This window comes from Tenebrio molitor, chromosome 5 (assembly GCF_963966145.1).
Source record: "Tenebrio molitor chromosome 5, icTenMoli1.1, whole genome shotgun sequence".
In the NCBI taxonomy this organism is placed as follows: domain Eukaryota; kingdom Metazoa; phylum Arthropoda; class Insecta; order Coleoptera; family Tenebrionidae; genus Tenebrio; species Tenebrio molitor.
In genome coordinates this window covers 5,517,169-5,537,926 of record NC_091050.1, presented here as the reverse complement: position 1 = coordinate 5,537,926, position 20,758 = coordinate 5,517,169, and the positions used below count along the sequence as shown (strand labels likewise).

Here is a 20,758-nt window from a genome sequence, read left to right as displayed (position 1 = left end):
ATGTCACTGCAAGAGACATATGTATACAGAGTGACCCAAAGAAAAATATCCACCTGGATTATCTTTAAAACTACAGACTTATGTGAACAATGGCGAAACAGGTCAATAGTGATATTGAGGGGGACACATAATAGTGACAAATTCAACAGCGCAAGTTCATCTTCCTAGGCAGGGTGGTCATCCAGTTACGAATCGTTATATGGAATAGGGGTCGAGTGATAAGGTAATTTTTAAACATGTATCAAGCACCGGACAGCCCGTATTCAAGTAAACGTTAATTTGATCCAGGACATGACTCTCCACGTTAGACAAGTACACACTTGCAGTGAGATTTATAGTTTTTCTTCAGATAGCATATAACAATTTTTTGCTTGATGAATGAGTTTTAAAAAAGGTAGCTGCCCCATGGGTATGAAAAATATTTTTGAAACGATGAAACAAGGGTTTACCACCTCCTGGAAAATTTTGTGCAACTTTTAGAATAAAAAGTTATGGCAACTGCTGTTTAAAATTCTAATAGAGAATCTGTCTACTTTTGAATTACTCTTTTCCGTGTGGACAGAATGTTGAATTAAGTCCCCTGTTCGATAGATCTACCTTTTAGCGAGTAGGTATGCTTTGTTCTCAAAATTTAAAGAACACGAGGCTTTATTTGATGACGAATTAGAAATGCACGAAGGTAAATGACTATTTGCCGATTCGCCAGATCTAGGCCCTGATGATTACTTTTTATTCCGATGACTGAAATACTACTGGGGTACTTACTTTTGGGGCGATGAATGCACTTATAAAAACAAAAGAAATTTTTATAGGTATCAAACTTCTTCGGCTTCGTTACACCAAATGATTATTACTCATATTGTTGAAATTTTCTTAATATCCGATGATGTTCTACGTACTTTGGCAAAAATTATTAGTAACATATATGTATATCTTGCAGAAGAAGCTAAAGGGTATGCAAAATAGTTTCCACATTGAACTGTTGGAAGTTTTCTTACCATTGAGAATCTTGTTATAAATTTTGCAAGACTTTTCCAAAATAACTATTGATAAAATAAGATTTTTTGTTGCTGATTTTTCTTTTTTCGAATTACTCGTATTATAACTTATTTTGCAAAATAATTTTCGTAAGAAGTGAATAAATTACAGGTTATTTTGATATGATACTTTTTTAAACTTACTGCTTTAATGATTTTTGTTTATCACCATATGAAAAATATTTACAGAAATATAAGAACCATGAACCTAATCTAAAAATTTAAATCTAAAATCTAAAAAATGTTTCTTATAAATATTGGAAAATACACACGTATTTTCTGGTACACCCAGTATACAATATTTTTTATGAATAGTTGAATCTTAGATGTGAATTCGTACTTAAAAGAAGTCAATTGCTAATGGGCTGAACCACGGTGAATCGATAGGGACCTATTGTATTGGATAATATAATTTGTGATGACAAAGTAATACAATGTAAATTCAACACGCCAGCTAGGAAGCGAATTTAAAACTTTAACATGCTTGAAGCAGCTTGGTGGCATATTTACATTTGCATATTCATGGCGTTAATGGAAAATTTCGAGAACGTGTCCGATTTTTGTAAGCTCCACCTTGCGGACAACACTTCGGTTAATTTTGTTATTCCTAATTATTCCAAAACAGAACGTTTTTCTGCGGACTGTTTATAAACCAAACTCGGAGAGAGAATGTGAAAGCACTAATCTGCACGGTGCGATTGCATCACGTCCTAAACTGTAATAAAAGCAGTCAAGTTTGGTTTGGAAATACGGACATACTCACATGCTAGATTAACTTTCTTCGTTTCATTTGGTTCGGAAAATTACGTTCTCAATTGACAATTTTTACCTTATAAAGCTGCAAATAAAGAAGCTGATTTATGCTAATTTAGAGTCAACATGAAGATGCTATTAACTTTTCTGTAGAAATATCTCGTATACTCACTTACAATTGCTTTACTTAATTTTACAATATCTAATAAGGAGCATTACCATTCGTTGCCAGACGTAAGTGGCAGACATAAGTAGATATGTTCTAATAATAGCTAGTAGGGTGTTAATGAGTTAATTTCGAAACTGGTTTCAAGTTTCGCTACGAAATTTCTGATATGAGCAAAATGGATGCTACATTATTAGATAAAAACTTTTGTGTTATGAATGATTAAATTAACATTTGCCGATCACAAATTCAATTACTTATATTCTCGATATATTGTGGCAAATTCATTTTTGGTAGTTAGTTCCGTCCACGTTCTTCTTTATTTTCAGATTAATGTTAAATATCAGTTCACAAATAAAATAAAGCTAAAATAATTGTAATAGTTAATTTATTTGTCTGATTTATTTTCTGCAATGGCAAAATAATTTACGTATATTTTCACGTCACAATTTTTGGCCTGTTCTTTTCTGTGATTATAAATAAATAATGAACATATAGCCGTATGTAGTAATAGTTATTTTCAGATTACTGTTCAGGTTGAGGCCGAAATTTGAAGCACAAGGCGTTAGCCAAGTGCTATAAAACAGGCCGAATACCTGAAAACTGACAGCGCACGAATATTGAATAACATTTTTCGTGTTCGTTTTTAAAAACATTAATTTATTGTAAATTTTGAGGTTATCTTTGACAGATGTCAAGTTAGGTATATAACCGGGAAAGTTTATATATTTAGTTATATACCACTTTCCCGGTTATGTACCTCTGGAAACGAACACGAAAAACTACTTACCCACTAACGACATCGAATCACCTTTCAGTTTGACTTAATCATTTTATAGTTACGACTAGAAAAATAAAAGGTATCGGACAAGGATAATTGAAATGAAACATACTGGGACAAGCTCCGAAATAAAAAAAAATGTTTGATTGTAAACACAAAATGAAGAGTTAAGACTTCTCCGAGTTTAATAGTCTTTTTATAGTGACGCTACAGATTCTACAACAGAAGTTGGATAAAAAATTGCTAAAATGTAAGTTAGTCGCTACAATATGAATTTCGTAAAACTTTTAGAATTTTTATGACTATGTCTGCTGACATGGTAAAGTTGTTACGAACTTATAGTTTCGGTTTTACGTCTTAATATGAAAATGTAAATGTAATGTTACAAGCATCTCTTTTTAAACACAAAAATATCAATTTAGAATATTATGTAGTGGGTATTGTTTGTGACAGTTGTCTTTACTTCCAATGGTTACCGTAACTACCGTAACAATTACAATTAAAACTAAAATCCCATTCTGATTTTCTTTTTATACAAGAGTTGTATAAGTGAAAATTGCAATTAAACATTTTTCCTCTCTACTATATAAAGTTAAAATGCTAAATACATTGCAAATTGGTGGATGTGTAGTGTAGTCTGGAGGTGCAGATACTAGTGGCTAAATCAGATCGAAACATAATTGTTAAGTCTGCTTTGTGCATCTAGCTTCTATATATCTATGCGGTACCACCGTGACGTTATTACTGGACATATTGGCGAACATAAAAGGACGTTATGCCCAAACTGTTGAAGGTGCTGTGTCATCCCTTCAGATAATCAGTCAGTAATCACTAAAGCGAGTCGACGGAGACAACGCTTATAACAGCCTGATTAAATGAATGAGTTCATTATGTGTTGCTGGTACGCAGAGATCAGCACATACTCGGATGATTAAATCATGAATTTATTACATAGATATACCTTATTAAATGCCGCAGGTTTCTGAATTACTGCCTAAGCTGGGGAATAACTTATTTGGTCTTTTCTTTGAAGATTTGCAAACTGACGGTCGTTAAGGGAAATAATTAAGGGTGTCGTCATTGTTATTAAAACTCAGAAACTGAAAACTTGGAGTACTAAGTTTCCTAATTCAGTTCTGTCAGTTAAGACATTAATATACATATAAATAAACATTCACCAGTGAAACAGAGTCATTAAATTTCGTTCCATACATATTTTATAATAAATATATAATATTTTTGTATATTGTATATTATTAAGGAATTTGTAATTTTTGATAGATTAAGTTTGTCCTGCAGCCAGCAAAATACTAGTATACTTTTAAGTAACTCTTGTTAGAATATAATGTAAGCCTATCATTTATGACAAGAATAAAGAAAATTAGGTTTTGAAACACTAAAAACAAAAGAAGATTTTACAATTACTAACGTTCGAAAAGATAATGTACATGCTGCTAAGAGTGGGTAATGTTCTGTTATTCTTACAATACAGGCTTGTGCCAATAACTTGGAAATTTTATAAGAATTCTAATACATAAGAGTTTGTATCAATTTCATATTGCGTTTTTAAAAATTGTGCCCAATACTTTAGAAACGATAGAATATTTGATTTAGTTATCCAGTAGAAAAATCCAATACTCACTCTTACGATTTAGCTACCACGAAAGTGGTTTTATTCATTCTTGAGATGGAGTTAAATTTATTTAAAATAATGGTACATTAACACTTCAGTTTATCTTTTTATAAATATGCTGAAATCGATATCTGAAAGTAATACTAATAACATACTTTCTTAAAAAGATTTTGTTACCTCAAAAATCCCCAGGGATATGAGTGAAGAAAGAGTCAGGAGAATCTATATGTATATCCATATCAAATAGTTAAGAACAGATATTTTAAACACGCATCGGATACCTCATAGTTTTTTAACTTTGGCGTAGCTATCGTAGAAAGAAACTTATTTACCCAATGGATTTGTCTGCGAGTTCGCTGTTTGATGAGTATGGCAAATGCAAATATCAGGCTAGCAGCATATTCACTGAGGTAAATTTACCCATCATTAACGTGACTCCGGTTGGATTTTTTGAAAAATTAAGGTGGATGAAACTTTACCATCTCCTCGAAAATTCCGGATAACTACTTCAACAGGAAATGATAACATTTTTTTGGGATTCTGACTGCACTGCACTAACTTAATTGCCGAAGTACGCAGTACTAATATATGAGAAGAAAGAATGTTGTGTTTCATTAGAGACGTATGCTCATGGTTGCTGTCCTTAATGTTTTCAAAATATTGTAGCAACCATCCTATTCGCCAGATCCAGCCCTAAATAATTGCTTTTAATTTTCAAGATTAAAAGACCACGTTCGTAGTGTTTCGCGGTTTTCGAGGTAATGAAATAGTAAAGTCGGTGTTAAATGAGTGTTTCGAAGCAGAAATAGAAATTATATTAAAGTAGATACTTAAGTGTCCCTACATCAAAGGAAACGAAACGAACATTCCGAACGAATCAAAATTCTAAAACACGTCAGCAAAAATAGCGTCTCTGACAAGCAAATGTGTTTAGTAACGTAACTATGTTATTTGTATCTGCTTTGAATAATTTATGAAGTAGTTAGAATGATGGAAGAAAATATCGTCTACTAAATTTTAATAATAATCGTGTAGTTTACAAACTGTCCTGTATTTTGTTCTTTTATGGTTTTTAAGATCTATCACTGCAAACAAAGAGAACGTTTGAAAAATTTAGATGCATTAAACCTACATCTGTATAAAATATTCCTGATAATAACAACTTAGAGTAGAGACCAATAATGGCTGTTCGAAAAAAAACTGACTTTTCTCGTATCTTTCCAATGAGATGGTTCTTTACAGCTTGCTATAACGTAATAAAAATGTCATTAGTTATCAGTAACAGCTTTTCCTTGGTTTTATTAGAGTCATTCCCACTTTCACACGTTTACCAAAATACTTAAACGACATACTAAATTGTACTAAACTGTATGGTACGTATGTTGTAATTATACTTAAAACGCTGTTAATTTTCTTAGCCTTAAAAGAATACATTAATTGTTATTAATATTGTTATTTTGAAATATATAAGACATGTGAAGTATAATATCTTTTAGTATTATGGTAGGTACACAATTTGTAACATTTAGAAAGTCATGATTTTTTTGTAATTAGAGAAATTTAACAGTCAGATATAACACCAGTGGTGTTAAAAATTAGGTTAGTAAAAATGTACCTGTGATAAATTGATCAGTATTGGAACCCTAATTTCTGTACAATCCGTCACTCTCAATGTGGCAGTTGTGACACCAAACAAGACAGTTTCATACTGTGCATATAAGGGTCGAACTCAAATTGGACGTTAGATAATAAATTGAATTTTTCAATATAGCAGTATGACAAGATCAGAAGATACATTGGGTTTTTCGATGACCTAAACGAAGCTTAAAGTGGAACAGAGGTGTATTTCAATGTGTTTCGATTTACATATTTTATTTTGTTCCCATCTAAACAGATAACGTAAAATTGCAGACCATAAAAAAACTGTGCTCTAATTGAAGCAGCATTTTTGTCAATTTTACACAATACCACAAAACAATTACAATAAGAATTAGTACATCACAAGTTGTCTTCTAAATAGGCTAAATGGCACCGAATGGAAGTCTAACTTGATTATTTTGACGAAAAATGTAGGGTTAAGATAATCGTGTTTTTTTATTTATTTGTTTGTATTAAAATGCATACAACGACTTGTGTGTGTTTTAATATGTTAGCAAACATGTAATAATGCACTAACGGTAACAGCTGGCAGCAGTGTTGTCGGTGATTTATAACTTTTGAGATTAAATAAATAAAGTTTGTAAACTATTAAATGCATGTCAGGGAGAGTTGTTTTATTTAAACTCGACAATGCGCCGGTATACATATATCAACTTCACAAGAGTCTTGATGTAAATACAAAACAAGCGAATTTTGCATTAAACTGTAACAACATATCTCTTATTGACAGATACAACTTTTAGCACTATGTTGGAATACAAACTGGATTTTACATCAAAGATAACGATTTATGGATTTGTATGAAAAAAATAATGTTTTCATTTATTTTATCTTCTCTTTTACAAGAAAATAAAAATTAAACAAAGGATGAAAAGACTAAAATGTGGAGAATGTTTGTTTAAGAAACAGTTGATACATTTTTTCTTTTTTCCTTCGTCAAATGTCAGCTAAACGCAATCCTAGGGAGAATCGACACGACATTCGTTGACTTTTAAAGTCATTCGATTTAATTTTTTTTTAGAATCTTGCTCCTCTATATTATTTTATCTGTCACATATCGCAGAAGTTAGTGACCCGATTAACAAGTTATCTGTAAGTCGCACTGCGCTAGATTGGAATATATCACATCTGAAACGGGAATTATTCTCCTCCATTGAATTATCTGTAAAGGATTTTCTCACATTCATGCACGAGTTGTTTCTTAATGTTCTCGGAAATCTTTGTTTGGTCTGTTACTTTTTCCTTTCAGAATCATCGTGCAAATAACGTAGCTGACAATAAAGATTTTCACCCCCCGCATTTATCGCACATTTATCCCAAATTGAACCGATTGCGAATGTTTAATAAGCGATTGGTTGTCTTTTATCTTGATTCATTTCACGGCTTGTTTTTTTTTTATTCGGAAATTGAGAAATTGATGGTCTCCTTTGAAATTTGAATAATGAAGAGTTAATTTAACTTAAGGGGATCCTTGACAGATGGGCGAAGCCCCTCATTTTTTATAATTCAATAATATAGGAAAACTTTATTACGGTATTTTGCTACCGCCACCACATTGAAATTCCGTGTAAAACGTCTTTACTTTCTTTTAGAAAACTAGAAGTTTTTATGTGCCCAGTAATGTCAACTTGATATATACCTATAGCTACAGAAAAGTTTTCGGAAACTTGGAAACTTTGAAAAAGTATTTAAATATTAATACTGAGAGCATAACTTGTTATAAATATGATACGACTTGGGACTATTCTACAATCATTCAGAATTTGAAAACTTGAATAACCCGATTTACTTCTAAAATTGTAAAGCCACATTTAAGAAATGTTGGAGAAGCACCGTTCTGCTTTCTCATTAGCTACTCGAGAAGTTCAACTTTTTAATCCAATTTAAGTTTTACGCAGCTAATGAGAAAAAAGTGGTTGAACCTTTTCACTTCGAAGATACTCAAGTCTTTTGTGCATTGAATTATGTAACTTAATGCCAGCCTTTTATTACATGGGTTTTCTCATTTTTACTAAACTTATAATTTTTCTTTATGATGTCTCTTATTGTTTGTATGTAATTAATTGACACCTCTTAGGCTCATAACTTCACTTCATAAAATTTCATTATCATGTTTTTCTACAATTTTCATCATTAATCTCGACAGTCTCACAAGCATTTGTACTTACGTATTCACAAATAACTGATTCATAATTTTGTTTTTTGCATATCGTAATGAAAGTGGCACTTTTTTACACGCAAAAACGTAGTGAAAGTAGCACTTTTTTACACGAAAAATGGTAGTGAAAGTAGTACTTTTTTGCATTATTTTATTCCATCTCCTTGGAGATGATTTTCAAAGCATACCTATTTCTTTTGTAATTTTTCATAAATCTTTTTAGACCAAATTTCTCAACTTGTTTGATATACAAAAGTCTCTTTTTTCATTTATTTGCTTGATTAACTCGGGCTACGCCCTCGTTAATCAATCTGCAAATTCGTGAAAAAAAGTATGACTTTCATAACTAGTTGTAGAAATAACTATTTCAATATGTTATCGGAAATTTGAAAGTTGTGCTGTTTCATTTTGTTTAAATTTGAATATGACCACGTTATACCATTAGCAGGAGCTCTTTCAATAATGAAATTTACAAATTTTCTATAACTGTTCTTATTGTTGAAGATAATTTTAACTTTGTGCATAAATTTTATTTAATATTTCAAAAATTAAACCACAATTTGTAAAGCATATCGCAAAGTAATGATGTCTTTTTGTGCAACGAGTTTCTCGGAAAGAGTGTTATTTCAGTTTTCAGCAATTTAGCATTTGCAAAATTGCATGAGAGAATAAATTCATTTAGATTAAACTTTCTCGTCTGATTTTCCTCAGTAAGCGGGAAACATATTGCAATAATTGCTTTCAAAATGATATTTACCACGAATGAAAACAACGGCTGTTATTTGGATTCCTATCATACATAAAGCTATTATTTTAGTAATTAAACCTATTCTAATTTGTATTATTCATGACATGACAATTTTCAAACCATTACATAGATCTATTACAATACTGGGGAGGTATTCAATGCTTACTAATCGTGGATTTTTTTATTTCTTAAACAGGTGTTTAATGTGTTACACAAAACATGTTACAAGCACCTGCTAAAGTAACATTTCTCAAGAAAATTAGTAGCGCAATAGTTCGAATAAGAAGTCACTGTGGAAGTAAAAATTTTTGTAGAATGTTCGATGTTTTTTAACTAAAATCAGAGACACAGCACGTAAAAACTAACTCACAAATTATAGAGAAATTGACATTATAAATATTCAGCTAACACAAGAAGAAAATACTGTCTGTTGTGTAGATTTAGACCTTAGCAAATTTTCGGCGGTAATTTTTATGTGGGAGTAATTTATTCTAATTTTTTTTTAATTCAATGAGAATGCGTTTAATGCGTTTTGGCTAGACAAAACAGTAATTACAGTTTATGTACAAATACTGTTTTAAATAAGGATGAACTACATTTGTTAAAGCAAAATAAATGTAGGTAACATTTGGAAATGACCTGACCACATGGGTCAGATGGATATTGTATAGTAGGTGTGTTCTAACTAAAAGCCAAGTGTAGTTCTAGTGTAAGCGAGATTAAGTTAATTAGGAAACTTTTGTGCACCTTAAATAAAACCTGAATTGGGCACTAACATGGCCCTTGACGGTTTTCAAATGAATCCAGTTAAATTACTTTAACAAACTTTACAGAGTGTTAAAAGTGAATTAATTTAAACGGCTTACTTATGTAAACTCGAATGGAAATCTGCCCATTTTCAGTCCGCAGATTAGAAGTGAATCAAATCAGCGCAACTCAAAAACCATCGATGATGAGTCTAATAACAGATAAAATGTTTCTCCGTTCATGATGTCAGATGTTGTCTGGTAGAAAGTATAAAAATAAAGTTAATGCAATAACACGTCATTTCTGTCTCCCGCCCTCATCGACGTCAGTTATTACATTTTCCCCAGCCTCGAGAAACATTAAAAAGCTTTTAATTCCAATCATGATCAATAAATCCTCCAATATGTCAACATCTCGTTTAAATAAGTTTGACAGATTTAAAACTTGCATGATAAATAAAATCCTTGGTGTAAAAGTGTTGACGAGGGAATGGATTTTTTCTAACGTGTCATTAGAAGACTTTCTCGGACCCTGGAATGGCTTTCCGTTTTGACTTAACAAATAAAAGCTGGTAGTGGTGGCAAGTTCGTCGATGTATTTGTGGCCTGGGGGTGGCAATAACTGAAGTTCGATGTTCGTCGTTCGAACGTTCGCAGGACGTGGTTGTTCTAACGACTGTGACTGCTTCAACAATTCCCAAACTGAAAGTGTCACAAGATGAACTTATTGTTTGTGTGGTCGTGTCGATGATGGTCTCGTGAAATTTTAATATGTTTCTGTTTTATATTTGCTATGCTAATAGAGGGAAAATTCTCTGTCCGTTACGCAGGTCTTCGTAAAATTCGTTGAATGAGTGACGAGGCCACACAATGTAACGAAATTATAGAAGCTTATTTCCATAATATTCACTTCAACTGGAGAAAAATATACTTTTTAAAATTAAATAAGCGTAAATTCAATTACAAGAATTTAAATGAAAAATTCAGAGAATAAAAAGCTTATAGGTTGGGAAATTTGCCAATTTAAACTCTAGCTTGAAATGTTTCCCTGGTAGCTTTCGAACGCGGACGCTTTAAATATTTCGAACTTTTTATCGGAAGAAAAACATTTTTGCATTTTATCGGTAATAATTTATCCCCCGACCTTTTAAGAGCACAATAGCAATAAATTACTCTAAATCAAATTGGGCTAAGTGTAAGAGAAAAGTTTACGAAAGTCCTGCAACGTTTAAAACAGGATCGCGTGATTGAAACCTCTTCCCTACCGATAAAATTAAGCGTGGCTTGATGCAGCGCATAATTTAGTATCTGTGTACACATTACCTCCTGAGACGTACGAGTAACCTACATGTTACCAAATTAACCAGTCCTGCGACTGGTTGCCTTGTAATGGAAATACCTAATTTGTACAAACACTAATAGCACGCTTTCAGCATATGGCTTGTAATAAAGCTGAGTGTTGTGAAATATGTGAAGTGGTTCTTGTACGCACAAAGGTTGAACTTGGTTGTTAGTCGATTTCTCGGGGATGAGAATAACAATAAAAGACGCAGGAAATAAGAAACGAAAAAGTTACGACCTGGGAATAATAACAAACAATCTAAATTTGCGGACCCTACAGAAGAGATCAGTTGAAGAAACAGAGACACGCGTAACAGCGAAAGTGATTATGGGAGATAATTCAAGAAATAAAAGACTGTCAGGTTAAATTTTTGTATATTAAAAAATAATAGATATAAAGAAATAAATATAATAATTGATAAAACAAAAATCTTACTCATGCATATATCTGGAATTAACAATCACTTTTTACAAAAAAAAAAAATGTAAAGACAAATGAGCTAACTGTTACGAAACAATATACAATATCGAAACTTATGAGTACATGCTTAATAAGTAAACAGAATGAAAATACAGTGTGGACATAAAATTTGGAACAAAATTCACAAAAGCATATTATGAGATGTTTTTAAGAAAATCGCTCCTCGGGCAGGTCAATTTTATTTTGAAAAATGCCATCCTGTGACGTGTAATTTGTTTAAATAATGTCATTGTGTAAAAGCTACCAATTTTTTTTTTATGACAACCCCCAATTTTTTTCTTCTCTCTCTGATAGACCTGTCTACTATCTAAATGATTAATGAAAAAAATTGGTACCTTACATAAAAAAAATTGAGAAAATGACACATTTTTATATATTTATTTCTAATTTATTAGTATTAAAGTCTTTTTGTTTCAAGTTTTTCATTTTATTAAAATAATATATGACCTGTCAGTTGTCACGGGAGTATGTACAATTTCCGCAGCTAGGTAAATATAGTTTGAAATTTAGTTACAGTAGACTGAGCATTACGTAGTAGTTCACAATGTCTTTAGTAAAATAAACGCAAAACTTCGCTCAAAGTTTTGCACTTGCATAACTGTCATTATTAGAATAAGTTGCATCAACGTTTGCTAAATTTACTAACAGCATACATTAAAGTTAAAAGGAATTAAAGCTATAATAAAGCAGTAATAGTTTCTTAACGTATAGCAACCATTTTATTATTTGATTATTTCTACTCGAAAGCCCATCTAAAGTTCTTTTTATAAAAGTAAAGCGTGCTCTTGAGTAATTGGAACTTTCAAGTTTATGACGAACCTTTTTACAAAAAATATATTAGCAATTATTGGCTCTTATGAAACTAATTTTGTCATTAAATGGAAAATTTTCCAGATTGCTAACTACAATGTTACGGATTATAAAAAATCGCATTTTTTCCTAAAGACGATTCACAAAGCTAAGTTTCTTGAATGCACCAACAAATTATTATTCTATGGTGTAAAGAACTGTGAGGTGCAGTATTAGCGGAAATATTTTACTAAAAGATTGAAAGAACTTATGAAAATCTCTTTAAAAATATTGGCAAATTACAAGCTTTCGTGGAATTGTATTTCCTGAATTTAAAAACTGTCAAAAGATCGTTGAACAAATAAAACGTGCTTTAACTTAAAGAAGCTCAAATTCTTGTACAATATGATCAACAAAAAGACAATAGATAAGAGCCGGCTATGGAAAATTTCTGAAAGCGTGTAACGTAACTTAATAATCTGTCACTTGTCACTTCCAACATTGATATGAATTTTATAATAAAATGCGAACACAGAATATTTAAGATAGAATTCTATTTTAGAAAATGGTGACTGGGTTTTTCGTAGATAATCTTGTTAATTGAAGGGACTGCATGATTTTTATCCTCGGTGCTTTGTAGATAGAACACACTACAAACTGCACCTCGGGTAAAAAAAATAATATGGAATAAATATGTATCATAAAAGGTTAAGTTGGCTATGTTTTTTTTCGCAAGGGAGTAAAGTTTACATAAAAGGTTGGATTGCCTATGCTTTTTTCCCAAGGGAGAAAAAGAGCCACTTTACTCCCTACACTCAGGGAGTAAAGTTGCTCATTATACAGGGTGAGTCGGGAGGAACGGCCGAAACTCCATGAGTGTATTTGCACGTGAAAATAATGTAAAAGAAAAACTCTTATCAATCGGATAAAAGCATATGAGTTTTTTGACTATATTTTCAACTCATGGAGTTTCGGCCGTTCCTGCCGACTCACCCTGTATAGAGGTCGTGCAAAAAGATTGTTTTTTCAATTATCATAACGTTAGACCAAGAAGATTCGTAATCGAGTTAGCCTTGGAAATGTCCGTGATTGAACTAGGCCGATAATTGTCAAACAAATTTAAAGACTTAAGAAAAGAAACTAGACTATTTCAGTGAAGTGTACAACAGACGAACAGACGACCATAGCGGTCAGTAATAAATACCTACTGGTAAAATTTTTGAAGCCGATTTCATAATTCTTGTTTATTTTCAAATAATAATAAAAATATGTTAATTTACTTACCACTTCCTGGGACGTATATATTTAGAAACAAACAGTCTTCCGACTGGTTGACTAACAGCGGAACTAATTTTTTCAAGTACTGGTATCTGCCTTTGGGCATGTACAGCAGGGCGGCAGTCTTGTTAGATACGTCCGGAAGCTTTTGCGGACAGACGGCACCGAAAGTGTCTGCCAGCCTCGTTCCAGGCCAAGGCAGGGGAGGTTGTGGAAGTCTGAACCTGAGCGGGCCTACGGGAGGTGCCGCGTACGGAACTCCTCGGAAAACTTCCACCGGTTCGAGATGTCGTGAATTCAGTTCAAGAATTATGCCGCGTATCGCACCGGTCTGAATGTCTACAATTCGGGAACTATAACGGGGTCCCGATCGAACGTTTGCGGTCAACAACACTAACACCAGGAATCCTATTACATGGCGGGTGAACGCTGGGCATCTGGAAAGCATGGTCTGGGGGGGTTCTGGCAGCACTGGGGCATCACTTTGCTCCTTTACGGTTACATATGCGGAACTCCTGCAAACAGATTTTAAAATTAATGTTCCTGTTTTTATATATCCCAGTAGCTGTTGTAATATAGCAACTTTAGCTATAAACTGGCAAGTTTAATTAACCTGCTGCCATCGGAGTTGTTCTCGGAACCTTACATGAGTTGTTGATGTAGGAAACTCTGGCATTATTTGAATACAAGTAAAGTTGGAAACAATGCGATTAGAAGTACTCAAGACAAAGCTTTAAACTAAGAAACGTCGAGAATAAAGTTCTCTTTGAATTTACTGAGAATCTCTAAAGCTGAAATTTGTCTTTATCAAAAATAATATTTATGCTCCAAGGCGCGCTTATTGGCATACTCGACAATATTGAACAAATTTTCTGTGAAACAACTAAAGTCATTATCAATAAAGTCAAATTTAGTTTTGAGTTGTTTGTTGCGGGCGCTCGTACATCAACAAAATCGATTTTAAAAGTTTCGATAACGACGAATAAAGACAGAGCTTCCCACAACAATTGAATAAAACGAGAAGAAGTACGGATAGGTGTGGTATATGTTGTGTTCCTTTCGAGTTGGCTCGGTGAAATATGACACAAAAACAATCGAGCCTAACAAAACACAAAGAAAAGGATCTGCGAAAAAATCGGTTCACTTACTTTAAAAACACGCACAGCCTATAAACAAGGGGTGTTCTGTCGGTTGAGAAAACTTTTAGGATCTATAAAAGCGGCTGATTTCGCTTAGTATTCACAATGGAAACACCCTTCGAGTTCCGCTGACATCTGTTGTTGAGCACTGGTTTGAGAACGCGCCTTTCATGCTGTAAAGTTGAAACTTTCCAAAATACGGTCACTCTCCAAGGATCGGTACTTCCCATGTTCACCTTTCTGTTATTTCAGATAATGAATAGAGCTTTGCGGTCCAGATAAGTTTTTCCTCCAACATATTTTATTTACTTTTTTCCTGATGACGTGGTCCTACTTTCCTTTTTTTCCCCTTTCGTCCGCGTCTCTCTGTCATCCAGTCGCTTTCCCCGACCCTGCAAAAAGACATTACATTAAATGTTAATCACTGACTTGCCACTTTTTAAGAACCGTAAATTAAATACAGAATGCGATTTTTTGCTAACCATACCAATTAAAGGATTCTTGTTCGTTTACTCATTCCTCCTTTTCGTGAAATAAATGATGTGAATAATCGATAAAATAATTTATTTGTACAAAATGTCCCTACAGTCAACAAAAATTTAACAGAATGTTAAAAATATTGAAACAATCCTAAATGAAAATTCAAGCAAGAAAACAACAATCTTCTATGGTAAAAATTTACAGCACAATTTTATGTTACCAAAAATAATAATCAGTTTTTCTCTGGGACTTTTTAAATAAAATTTTTACTGATCCAAATGGAATTTACAAATTTATAAAACATGAAATAAACAAAATTAGTCAAAGATGATTATGGGCCAAAGTTCGCATCTCTTTTCTTAAATTCAATTTGTTGCCTGTTATGAAGAATTTCATAAATATTTTCCAAATTCTTAGGAAATCTTTTGAATTATTTTTATTCATAGCGCTCTTTGAGTGTTTTTTGATACAAAGTGTTCCAAAACTATTGCCATAAAATGTTGCACAATAATTTCCCAAATCAACATCAACGCGAAATCGTAATCATTTTTTTTATGCGTCTGTATGATTTTACAGAGGTTTAAATTTTTGTTTTAAAGCTTGATACAATTTTGACATTGCAAATTGTAATGTAAATTAAAAAAAAATGGAATATCCTGTATGTATACAGTGAAAAATATTTTGCGCAAAACAAGAGTTGATATAATTTATGTTTACAAAGAATTAATTGTTGAAATTTGAAGTTCGTTATTGTGGGTTGTTACGCAGCTAATGCAATGTAAAATTCTGAGAACATTTTAAATTTTCTTCGTGATAAAATTATCTTATTTAAATATTTGAGAAATAAAAAAAAAAATAGAAAGAGGAAGCATATAAAATAAAATTTAATTAAGAAGAGCTTCGTTTCAGTTTATTTTTTGTTAAAATAATTGACACAATCTTCTGGAAATATAAGGTAAATGTTTTATCAATGAAAATATGAAGAAGTTTTTTTAAAATTTTAAAGTTCAGAGTTCAGAACTTATTCAGCAACAGGACTGGTGAATTACTGACGCCGTGGTTGCAGCAAAAAATGTGGGATTATTCTGGACTGCGCAAATGGAATAGTAATAGTTGTGATGTTAGTTGGAATGCTTTGAAAGCTGAAAATAAATTATACATTTTGTCGAGTCATCTTACATTATTAATCGACAAACTGTGACAAACAGCAGCTATAATGAACATTGATGAAACGGTTTGAGTTTTTGTCCCTCTCGTGCTTTGTTTTTACTTTGTATCTATTTATTTCCATTGGAAGCAGATGAAATGAAATCAATGTTAATTTAATTTTTTCGGAAAGTAGTTTCGCAAACAAGCCATGACAATGCAAACGTTTTTAAATGCTTTCAACATTGTTCGTTATGCAAATGGAATAATTGCATCTATAAAGCTCGGCGAAGGTAACAATGTCTGAATTTACGATTATTATTCGACCTGCGGTTCTGCGGCAATCAAAATCATGATAACTGAAGTGGAATCTAGCAGATTATGATATTTGAAGACCCCATTATTTGTAATGTAATCATTTTTATTAACGCAATTATGATGAAAGTGATTAAAATGTCATTACGAACACTCTTTCAGAATGAATCGTTAAATCATTATATTTATAAAGCGTACCATGGGTATATAATTTGAAGGGCGTAAACGAAGTTATCTTGTTACAAAGGTCTGGGGATTATTCACATACATACGTAATTAATTTCCAGTTTCAACTAAGAATAATCCTCTGATTTTACGCAAAATGTTATGGAATGCTCCGACATCATTGGTCCCCGAGGTATAATAAATATTAAAATCATCATCAGACAATGCTAAATTGCATTCATTTATTATCGATCCTCAAACGATGTGGGTCATTCTTCCAAACTGCTTTGGTCAGCCAAGATAAGTCATTATAAATAGGGTTTTTTAGTAAATCATGTTTTTATCCGACAACAGACATCCCATATTACTCCAAAGTCATTTTTTAGATATTCTAACCACAGTCAACGCAAGATCTCCAAAGTCATTAACTTTAATAAATAACGTTCATCAAATGTGCATTCTAGTTCGCCGATTTCTCGTTTAATTTTATAATTAGTGTAAGTGAAGTTGATTTAATGCTCGCATAAAATCAAACTTTGAAGATCCATCCAAATGCTTTAAGTGGAGTTAACGTGGGTCAAGTAAGATAAATTTTGACAATTTAACGTTCACGTGAAGAACTTGCAGAGTAGATAATGAAACTTCTCTTAACGTATTTAGAAAGTTCTTATGTGTTTTCAGTTGCCAGTCAATTTAAAATTTAATTGCATTTCTTTTAATAATTATTAAATCTCACTAGCGGCGGTAACATCCTATGTGTATACGTTATAGATATTACTTTTTAACTACTTTGCAAATAATGAGAAACATTATTCTTAAATATTACTTTTTACTTGGGAGTTATCCAAAAAATTTGGTAATGACAGAGTAGAAATAATAACGTTGCTGCAGAAAATGTCTACCAATTATTCAAGCTCGTAATATATCGGATTTTCAGACCTTTATGGAGTTCTTTTGTCTGGATTTGTAGACGCAATATTACACTTCATATGGCTCAAATAAAACAGACGGATGGAAAATAAAAATTCAGGGAAAGTTCTTACATAAAAAGTCAGACCTCTTAAACATTACCTAACAATAACATCATACTGGACAAGATTGAATGGAATAGAATAGAATAATAAACTTTGTGAGTTTAGCTGAGGAAAATAAAAACTTTCAGAGTAATAGCTATATTCATATGAATTATTGTGTCAGGGGTGTAGAGAAGACGAAGAATGAAAAAATAAAAAATAAAATAATGGTACGAGAATCGTTCAAATTAATAATAAGAATAAACAAATCACACAAATGAAAAAGTTTAAAAAATAGAAACATCGTATCAGATAATAGTAAGTCTGGATCTAAAATGTATTTGATCACACAATATTTTACAATGGTAATTCATTATAGGTGTGTTTTACCACAATACATATATCGGGTGTTAAAATGTCTCCTCAAATTTGGCCTTGAAGAGTCGATTGTGAACACACCACGGATTACGGTTCACGGGTCAGCTGTTTAAATCTAACCTCACTTTTTGCGTTGTTTGTGTTTTTATTCTGCAGGCTGACGAGTGGTGCGTTCACAATTGACTCTTCAATGTTAAATTGAGAGTGCACAATGTTGAGTAATTTACCTCCCGTAGATTAAAATCTGAAACAAAATATGAATAAAATAAATGAAATAAATAATATAATAATAGTACATAATTTGCTTTATTAATGAAGCATACAATAGGTTCAGTAAGGGTATAAGTAAGTGATCAACTGACAATGGTCTAATCAATGTAGGAAATTAAATGGATCTGTAAATGTTATATGAGCGTATCAACAACTGTAAAGCTAACAGAGTTATTCTGCTTGAAAGTACTGGTGTTTCGAATTTAATCCTAAGTTTCGTCCCTCGACAAATTAACGCGGAATAAAACCTAATCCAATCATAAGGTAATTGACTTATAATCTAATTCTATTCTAGTTAGGTGCTTGAGCCCTTGACTAACGGAATGTTGCAACAGCATACTAGCAGTTATCTGGCCCTAATTAGACTAGGAAGCAATTAGAGAAATGTAAAGTTTCATCGGTTTGGGTATCCGGAGGACTGGTCCGGATGTCATTTAATTAAAGTGTCAGTAGTGGCGAGAAGACCGAAGTGCGTCGATCCAATCGGTGAGACTAGTATATGTAAGTACACTATCTCAACTCAGGACGAGACACCCTTGCAAATTGGTATTCGGCTGTCGCCACAACCACTAAGACTCTGGCCCTACGTCGTGGATGAATAGCCACTTACATTTCGCTCGATTTAATTCAACGCATGTCTGCCACCTTGAAGCTTTCAGGCATTAAAAATGGAAAACCAAACACGGGGTAAGGTGAAATCCGGGCGTTCGCATAAATTCTTCCAAAGGCTGAAAAAGAAAAAATATCCTCGTTTGTGTAGCATGTGACTGCTCCACCGAACCCTCGCTATCAGCTCGAAATATTTGTAGTTAGACTTCCACTCGTTTCGAGTAAATATCCAATATTATCTACTGATCAATGCATAATAAATTATGTAAAGAAACACAAAATAGAACACAAGGAAGACATTTCCTTTAATCTTCCATGTGCAACGGAGAACTTTTTTTTTATGAAGTTGCAATTGATTTTTTAGTAATGACCGGCAACATTATTGCTATTTTATTTTGTCAAAAATTCTGGTTCACAACAGTCTTGTAATACTATTAGAAAAATTAAAATAAAATTTGATCAAATTAACATATTTAATTTTTTGTACAATCAGGTAAATACTATTCCTATAATCTTTTTTTCAAAACTAATATTGAAATTTTAATCGATAATAATATAACAAGACCTTGTTTTTTAATCGGATAAATTTTTTTATTTCACAAAAGCTTTTTGGTGATAAATTTACGAACTTGAATTGGACATTTTTCTTCTGATTAGAACCTGACAGCGTAGCTGGACATTTTTCCACAATGTGTTGGATGGTTTCTTTTTCTGCACCGCATTCACAGGAGGGGTTTTCAGGAATGTTCCAGTGAAACAGCATGTTATTGCATTTGCCATGGCCAGTTCTTATGCTCACCACTAATTACACCTTACTTTATATTTTTACAGAATTAATTTATTTAAAAGCAATGCTATGTTATAAGAATATAGGTACATACTATTCAATTATTCTTAAGCGTTACCAAATCTAATCAACTACATAATTATGTAGTTGTTATACTCTAACTAAGTTACGAAGTCAACTTAATTCAATTTATTGCTTTGCGGTATTTGTAATAATTCAGAAACTTGAATTTTCAAAACAATTTTAATGTTTAGTCTATCGCATGCAATGTGATTCTATAAATTATAGCTTTTGTTGTGTATAACCAGTGCTTTAGCCAGGAGTAGTTACATTTCAACCGCTCGGTGCAGACCCTCTCACTTTGTGATGTACTCTTCTGACATAGAAGAACGTTTGTTTAGGCATTTGTGGCGGCCTATGTGACGAGGTGATACCTCCAGCGAAATACATATCTAAGCTTAGAGGAACATGGTTAGGAAGGAAGAGATGTCTAAGTAGAGTAATGGTTCAAGAAGTGATATAGCACTAACGAGATGAAGAGGAGACGAAAGCGTCGCTAGCGTGTTGGGCGTTGTGCAGGGCCGATAAATCTGCGCTAAAGAACGACCGAATATACAATGCTTCCATGCAGACTTTCGGGCTAAATTTATTAGTCCTGAAATGTCGTAGAACGTGAAAGGAACCGGGTGCCTCAGAGGCGCTCTTTAAACATTGAACCCGTTACTGTACTACCTGCAAGTTCCTGCCAATACATACACGCACGCCCCTCCACACATTCACAAATTTAAATTGGAGTGCATCAAAAGCCGGAAATGGAAAAAGTATCTTTCATGGCTTGTTTACAATTAGCGGCTTTCCATGCGAAATTCCGGATTTCCGCCAATGA

General features: G+C 32.7%; 1 protein-coding gene across 1 annotated transcript in view; it reads right to left on the bottom strand.

The window, feature by feature from the left end:
• LOC138131369 (neuroligin-4, X-linked-like) overlaps positions 1–20,758 on the bottom strand; it is a 112,742-nt gene that overhangs the window by 30,660 nt on the left and 61,324 nt on the right. The window contains exons 2-3 of the mRNA XM_069048333.1: positions 14,719–15,101; positions 13,577–14,085 (exon numbers count right to left, since the gene is read on the bottom strand). Coding sequence (XP_068904434.1) covers positions 13,577–14,018 — 442 coding nt within the window. The 5' untranslated portion in view covers positions 14,019–14,085; positions 14,719–15,101. The remainder of the gene's footprint in view (positions 1–13,576; positions 14,086–14,718; positions 15,102–20,758) is intronic.